At 40.2% G+C, this 8,450-nt stretch overlaps 1 protein-coding gene across 3 annotated transcripts in view; it reads right to left on the reverse strand.

Annotated features, from left to right (window-relative positions):
- Positions 1–7,721, reverse strand: part of USP36 (ubiquitin specific peptidase 36) — a 47,402-nt gene extending 39,681 nt beyond the window's left edge. The window contains exons 1-5 of one of the 3 annotated variants that reach the window (XM_069076048.1): positions 7,558–7,721; positions 4,807–4,949; positions 3,289–3,550; positions 2,767–2,988; positions 834–944 (exon numbers count right to left, since the gene is read on the reverse strand). In XM_069076048.1, the coding sequence (XP_068932149.1) occupies positions 834–944; positions 2,767–2,988; positions 3,289–3,541 (586 nt within the window). In that variant the 5' untranslated portion in view covers positions 3,542–3,550; positions 4,807–4,949; positions 7,558–7,721. Of the gene's footprint in view, positions 1–833; positions 945–2,766; positions 2,989–3,288; positions 3,551–4,806; positions 4,950–7,262; positions 7,499–7,557 lie in introns of those variants that run through there. The other 2 variants (XM_069076046.1, XM_069076047.1) reach the window with 2 other exon arrangements.
- Between the last annotated feature and the right edge of the window lie 729 nt (positions 7,722–8,450).

The raw sequence follows: 8,450 nt of genomic DNA on the forward strand, positions 1-8,450 counted from the left end.
ACTCTATTTCCTGTTTTCTGCAACATTACTTAATAACTCATAAGTACAAAGCCTCAATAGCGGGCTAATTCTTAAAACTTCAGAGAAAAGCAGAGATACACCACAAAACTAAACAGGAACTAAGAACATTTAGTCTACTGACTTATTAATCTTCAGAAAAGTCAGTACAAAGTTAAAAAGCAATTTTTCTATGACATTGCAATTTGTTCTAAAAACCAACCTATCCACTGCTTATGGCAGAGATAGAGGGTAACGCAGTATGTAGCAATGGTAAATGGCCATAGACAGTGAATGGAAGTGGGTTTACACCTATCGACATGTTCCACTCCTTTATTCACGCTATGTCCCTCTTAAAAAAAAAGGCAGCATGGTGTAATAGAAAGAACACTGGATTAGAGAGGTCAGAAAATCTAACCTGTAGATATAGCCCTGCTACTTAACTAACTTTTATGACCCTGAGGGAATCGTTTTACCCCTCTGGGTCTCAGTTTCCTCATCTGTAAAATAAAGAACCTAGACTAGATAATCTCTCAAGAACTTCTGGTTCAAATAATATAACTTATTAAGTCTCCCCCAAAGACTCTATTAGAGCCTCTTCTGTCTCTGCAGCCTTTGCTAAATATTGCCTGTGTCACAAAATTTAGCACTTTATATATGACTGTATTTTTTTCCTAACAGTTTGATATGAACAAGTCTTGTTTCCTCAACAAGAACATAAGTTTCCTAAGAATAGTTCCTATTTCTTATATATTTTGCACATTCCCCACAGTACCCAGCATAGTTCTTGGCAATTAGATCTAAATAAATATTTGTTCATATTATTTGATTCTTACTTTTCAGGTCTCGTATAAAGGAGACTGGCTTGATAGCATTGCCACTATTGGCAAAGGCCTGGATCATGTGATTCTGCATAACACATAGCATACAAAAACCTCCTTGGTGACCTGCAGATATGAAAGAGAAAAAGACTGCTGACTAGTGTCCAACATCATCTGTGATGGTCCTATGATAAATGACAAAAGATTGAGGTAGATAGCAACTGGAATCCCAAAGAGAATACTGAGAACTAAGACAACCAAAAGGGTAGAATCAATGATCACTATGGAAAGAAGCCTATTTTGTGCTAAACAGACATTAGAGCTAATGAAAACCTTGATTCTAGTACTCTTACACTTTAGCATTTTTTTAAAAAAGATTATCATTTCTATCAGGTCCTTTTTCTTTTAGTTTAATGAATTTCTAAAGTCATTTTCAAAAGTAATCTTAGAAAAATATTTGTTCTCTGCTGGAAGGGATGAGAAAAAAATGGGTACACTAATGCACTGTTGGTAGAGTTTTGAACCGGTCCAACCATTGTGGAGATCAATTGGGAACTATGCCCAAAGGAAAATAAAACTGTGCTGAGTCTTAGATCCAGCAATATCACTACTAATTCTGTATCCCAAAGAGAACAAAGGAAAAGGACCTATATGTACACAAATATTTGTAGCAGCCCTTTTCATGGTGGCAAAGAATTGCAAACTGAGGGGAAACTCATCAACTGGGTAATGGCTGAAAAAGTTACGTTATACAAACATAATGGAATATTACTGTATTACTGTTCTATAAGAAGTGACTAGGGGCATGGTTTCAAAAAAACATGACAAGACTTATATGATCTCATACAAATAAAGTAAGCAGAACCAAGAGAACACTATACACAGGAACAGCAATATTATAAGGATGATCATCTGTGAAAGACTTGGTTACTCACATCAATACAATGATTCAAGACAATTTCAAAAAAACTCATGATGAAAAATGCTATCTACCTCTAGTGAACTAATGAACTCAGAGTGCAGATTGAAGTGTACTGTTTTTCACTTTCTTTATTTTTCTTACTTTTTTGTCAACATGGCTAATACAGAAATATGTTTTGTATGACTTGACATGAATAATAGGTACCATAATACTTGCCTTCTCAATGGGTGAGGGAGGGGCTAGAGGGAGAGAATTTGGAACTCAAAAAAACTTTAACAATAAAGTATTAGCTGATAAAAAAAAATTTGTTCTCTCTTAATTTACTTGATTGATGGGTTATAATAGGTCAGGATATAGTGATTACTATTCACACTGAGAGAATTTTATGGAGTATCTTACCTGATACTTTCAGTAAACTCCTTATTACTATGAGCAGCTACAGGTATACTGAGGTCTTAAAGCTCCAAATGCAACACAGCATTCTATTCACCCTTTCAACTAACTCTGGACATAAGACATAGAACATAAGTTCTACAACAAAGATTTCAAAGTTGACCCTCAAAACTTTTAACCTATTTAGAACAGTTTCCCAAAATCCTATAAACAGAGCACAAACCTCAATTAAAGAGGTCAACTTAAAAAAAAGCGTAACTCTTTCTCAATTATTAAACTCCAGTTGAAAAAAAAAGCCCTCAATTTACCATAAAACATTATATATGTCAGTCCTCTAAGCATCTTCCTGATTTTCAGATGAACAGTCATTCTCATATAGAACAAGTAACAGTTTGTGCAAAGAAAGTATAAACAAAAAGATAATGGGATTTAATTTGCTTTACTAAATATTTTCTGGATTTCACAAAATAAAAGTACTTATGTTCAAAGATAAATTCTGGTTAATCTAAATACTGATTCTGGCCAGACAGATCACTGCCACATTGCAAACCATTAACACATAATCACAGAGCTATGACCTCAATGTAGCAAATTCAGAGAAAAGTCATTTTTGTGCCACAAAATTATACTCACAGTTCCGAGTGTGTTCCTTGGAGAGTAAGTAGTTGGCTAGAGGAGGAGTGTAGGTCAAACACTGTATGGTGGAGTTCAAGAAGCAGGTGTTGCCTAGGTTATGGAGACCTGCTCCAACTCGGTAAATGCGCTCCCACTTCAAAGATAGCCGATCTATAGGGAAGAGGACTTTCTGTGGAGCTGGGACACCATCACTACAGCTTTCAAACCCATGATCACTGCCTGAAAAAGCAAAGGTAAGAAGAGGATATGACTGATATACAGAGTCACAAGAAAATCCTCTGAAATGATACCTCTGAAGTAATGCATCTTAACTAGACTACCAAAAAAAAGAAAACAACTGACAAGAGCCCACCCATCTTGAATACACTTGAATAAGTGTAGGGGTTCTGAGAAACCTAGACTTCTATCTCTTCATTTTCCCTTGTAGTAAATACTATATAATTATTTCTAATAATTCAAATAATTATTTCAAATCCACCATCCTCTAACCCATACTCTGCTCCCAAATATATTACTTACCCTGTCTCCTGATCTGTGCCTCATCACAACTCTTGTGGCGACTGGCACCCTCTGTTTTGGGGTTCAACAGCACATATTTGCTCTTTAAGGACTCCAACTGGTAAGAGAAGCTCTTGCTTGCAGGCTCAAATTCTATCTTCTGTAGGAGGACCTTTTTGGCAGAAGAAGCCAAGAGCTTCCCCAGATCGCCATCATCTGTTGAATCCTTCCGACCAGGTTTCAGAGCTTCCTTTAACTTATCAACAATTGGCATGGTGCATCACTGAAAATAAAGGTAGAGTAATAAATAAATAATGCCTGGATAATAAAAAGTCATTTTCTTTAAACTTTCCTCAATGATCATTATGGATCACTAAGGAAATACTTAAAAAAGCTACCAAGGATCATCAATTATCATAAAGAAATGCAAACCAGAGTAACAAACTAATTTGGAGACACAATAAAAGTAGGGAAGAAAAATAACCCAAAGAAAACAGATTACAAAATGAACATCTAAAATCTTGCAATATTTCCAGAAATATAAACTAGACTGTAGTGAACACAAGAAAATCAATGATCTCTGGGCAGAAACTGGTCAATATGAAACAAAAAAGTACAAGTCTGTTTATAAAGTTATTTATCACTACCCCACCAAAAAAAGAATGGGAATAAGGAAGAAGGTGGACTGGAAAGTAGGGTCCAACAACGAAATAGCTATGTTTAAACAAATCTATCAAAAACCTCCTTGTTAAATAGTAACTTATAAAATAAATTCAGATAGCCATGACTAAATAAACTCTAGAGATGTTACATTCATGGTACTATTTCTTTGTCTTTCTCTTTTCCTTAACGTGATGAAGGGAACAACCAAACTTACCAACTATCAACTAACTTTGTCACTTATGCTGAGCCATACTAGTTGGGATTCAAAAACTCCTTGAATTACATTTAGAGAAAAATTAATGAGAAAAATCTATACTAGGAAATTCCTTTGAATTTCAGGAATCTAGCTTGATATTATAAACCTCAACTAAACACCCTCCATTTCAATGCCGCCTCAAGGTCAAGCTAGAATATAGCAATATAGATGATCTATTTTTATATGGATTTCCTTTCCCACACTGTCTTAAATGAATGTGGAGTTTTACTGGTTTAAAACCACACTACAGAGGTGGCTAGGTGGCGCAGTGAATAGAGCACCCGCCCTGAAGTCAGGAGGACCTGAGTTCAAATATGGCCTCAGAGACTTGACAGACTTACTAGCCATGTGACTTTGGTCAAGTCACTTAACCCCAAATGCCCTCCAAAAAAACCCAAAAAACCCACACTATAACTTTTGGAACACCCTGTATAAACATGGTATCTGTGTTGTGTCTGTATATACATATATTTAAAACTTGTTAAGTCTGAGTTCTCTGAATGTACTAAAAACAAGATACGTGGTCTAGAGGAAAGGCTTCAAAAGCACTCAGTAGTACAAATTCACACATGAAAAAGGTGAAGCTATAACTGGATGTGCAGAAACCTTTGCAAACTCACCTGGGATGTCAGGATTTAGACCAGCTGCTGGAGCAGCATCTGATCAGGTTATGGAGGAAAAGGAATATTCCAGCAAGTCAAAAATTGTCCTCTGTCCTTGAATTAGGAAGCTCCTCTTCCTTTTCCTTTCACGTCAGCAAAAACTGCCAGGTGAACAGAACATTATCAACCATGAGAATCCAGAGTATGAAGAACCAAGACACGCTCAGAAAATTATTAAACAAACTTCCGTTGCCTTTACCCCCTTCTAGCAGTAACTTCCATTTCAGACCACAGAAGTACTACTGATCATTCACCATGTATGTGAAAACTAAAGTCATGAAAGCTAAAGGGCAATCTAGAGATTAACTGAGGAAGAGGATGAAACATGAGCACAATGGGGACTGGATACGAATTCTTGCCATGGTTATCTCAACTTTTGTTCAAGAAGGCTGTCTCAGATGAAAAGATCCTAAAAGTAAAGACAAGGTCATTAGCCAGAATCTGGTATCTTCCATCAATCACTTGAAAAGACTAAGAGGTAACAGATACATTAACAAATTTTTTCTTTCCATTAATGAGTACCTGGAAAATACAAAGAATATCAAAGGATATTATCTGCTGACGTTTACTGTGGCTACTTTAAAATTTACAAAGCATTTTATGTTGTTTCACTTGAGCAACACAATTCAGAAAGGTGAGTCAGTTGACTTCTAGACAAGAATAAGTAAATAAATCCATATACCCATTACCATGAGGATAGATTGTTTTCCTTTCCAAACATAGGATTTAAGAGCCTTAACTGGGGTGATTATCCAACTTCAATATTTATTTCACAAACTATAGCAGAAGCTTTAGCAACTAAGCAACAAATGACCAACCACCCTCTAAAGACTGCAAAGCCAAAAGAGTACTGCTTTAAAAAAAATTACACACTTTAATTTTAGGTGTTAAAACTTATGAAAACACATTTTAAGAGTTCTGTTTTAAATAAAGGTATCCTATTATCCTATACTGGATGTCACTTTATCACTAAAGCATAAAATTTTAAAAAGAAAAACTCAGTGGTCCTGAGTAACCAATGGTAAATTGCTTCACTTCGTATACTCAAAATATCCACCATTTAAACATACAAACAATTCTCTTTTCAAGACTATATTACTTTCCAGGGTATACAGAGAGGTGAACTATATATACTCAAGCCTGACACCTCTTGGTCCTTTCCAATTGCCATGTGTCAAATACTTCCACCTGCTATGTGCAGTCAAGGGGAGGATTAACCTTATGGAAAAAGCACAAACCCTATCCAGGGTTTGCTTTAAGAGATTCGAAACTCTGCTACTTTACAAGAGAGGGCCAGTCACTGTGCAAGGAGGAGCGCAAATCAAGACTCCCTTCCACTCCAACAAAAAGCTGCTTGGATCTTAATTTTATATTGGTTTGCTAACAACTGCCCTAAGAAGCTACTCTGGTAAGTAGAAGAAACCCATTTCATCCTAAAAATAGCTGAATACTACCCCTTATATGCAATATGTACTCAGAAAAAAATGTTTATTATGAGAGAAAGGTTACTCTCCCAGAGAAAATAATTTTCTAAAGTCAAATGAAATATTTGTAAAAGTAGCACTTAGCAGGCGCTTAACACTTATTCCCTCCCTTCCTCAAAATACCTGTTTTTAAAAGGAGTGATTTCTTCTCACATTTACCCAAAAGCACATTAAAATGACAACTTTATTCTGTTTAACTGATCGAAGTCACCTCCCAGAAACAAATACAAACACCATCGCTCCCAGAAATGTTCCTACAGGCGCAGTCTTGCTAAGCACCAAAAATAGGCTTTTCCTCTTGCTGTCTCTCTCAGACCCCGAAGAAGGTGAGCTCTCTACCACCTCAGCATCCCTAGAATCGATTTTAGCTCTTATCTTCATTGAAGGATGAAGGGAATCTGGGCAACGAGATAAGTTTCAGACCTGGGTGCCTAGACAACAGTATTAAAAGCAAACCTTGCAGCAAAACCCCAAGTCTAGAAAGCAGGCCTGCAGACCGAGAAAGGAGGCATCTGACCTGCCTGAAACACGGGCACTCCAGAAGCCTCGCTGGTAGGCAGCAGTGACTCCCCACCAGGTTATCTAGTGGAGTCTTTCACGTAACCCCAAGTGCAGAACGAAAAAGACAATCCCCTCCCCCATCACAGGAGCACGTGGGCAATTTGGCCCATCCATGCATCCTACCCGCATGCACAGGGCCGGGGGGGGGGGGGGGAAGGGAAGTACAAGGGGACGCAGACCATCGTCACTGTCCCCTGACGCAAACTCTACCCAAGACCCGCACGCCCCCCAGCTCAAGCTGATGCCCGGAGCCCCGGGGCGAGTGTGCGCCACGTACCCCAGAACCTGCAAGGGCGGCCTGTTCCACCCTCCTTCCCCCATCCCCAGTCAGCCCTCACGGGGACCAAGCTCAGCATCCCCGGCGCCCACCTCAGACTTGGCCCCAGCGCTGGATCCCCCGGCCTGGGGAAGAAGCGAGAGCCCAGGCCCCGTAGCCGAGACGATCCTCTCCCTCCACCGCTGCCACTCACATACAGATCAGGGACTGAGGTTACACCGACCCGACCCCCCGGCCCCGACCTCCGGAGGCAAGAGGCTGCGGCCACGGCCCCACACCACACACAGCAACGACCCTTCCCGCCGCTGCAGACCCCCAACTGTCCTCCGTCGCCGCGGCCAACCGTCGCCCTCGTTCTACCCCCAACTCCCCGCGCCCCCAACCTACCCCAGAGGCTTCAGGGGGAGGAAGGGGGGAGAGTGTCTGTCAGTCTGTCAGGAGCGGGACGGCCCGCTCCACTAGCTCGCGGGCCCTCACACGCACCATCCGGGGCTCCGTCGGCGCTTCAAACACGTGTCAGTGGCGGGCCTTAAAGACGCCGTGCCCTCCGAGCGCTCTTCAGCCAACTTTGAGAGTACGTTTTCCTTTAAGAGGCGGAGCTTCTCACATTCCGGTCAGCAGCTCGACTTCGCACTCGCTTCCGTTCTCCGTGTTTGTCACAGGAGTTCTCCTCCCCCTCCTCCTCCTTCCCCTATTCTCCCCCCGCCTCTTCCTGCTCCTTGCCGCAGAGCACGTGATTTCTACGCCAGTGTCCTCCTGGATTTCTTCCCTTCCCAGGAACTACCTTTTCAGACTTCCCTTGCTCCCAACCATATGCTCTGTATGGTGACACTGGCCTCCTTGCTATTGCTCAAATGAGTCACTTCATCTCCATCTCTGGGCATTTTCACTGGCTATCCACCATGTCTAACTATTTTACTTCTTCGTCTTGCTTTCTCTGGCTTCCATCAAATCTTAGCTAAAATCCTACCTTCTACTTTCCTAACCCTGCTTAATGCGAGTGTCACCCCTCTGCTCATTATCTCCTTTGTATCCTGTATATATCTTGTTTTACATAATTGTTTCCATGTTGTCTCCTGAATTAGATTGTGAGCTCTCGGAGAGTAATTGTCTTTTGCCTTTCTTTGTCTCACTAGCATTTAACACTGTGCTTGGCCCTAGTAGATGCACAATATTTGCTGAAGTTGTGGATCTACATTCAGACTCCACAACTAGATTATGAATTCTTTGAAAGCAAGGTCCTTATTTTCAAATTGTTTATTATCTTTCACACTGCAGCC

This window comes from Petaurus breviceps, unplaced genomic scaffold (assembly GCF_028583685.1).
Source record: "Petaurus breviceps papuanus isolate PSGF00001 unplaced genomic scaffold, PetGlider_PUasm1.0 90925, whole genome shotgun sequence".
NCBI lineage: Eukaryota > Metazoa > Chordata > Mammalia > Diprotodontia > Petauridae > Petaurus > Petaurus breviceps.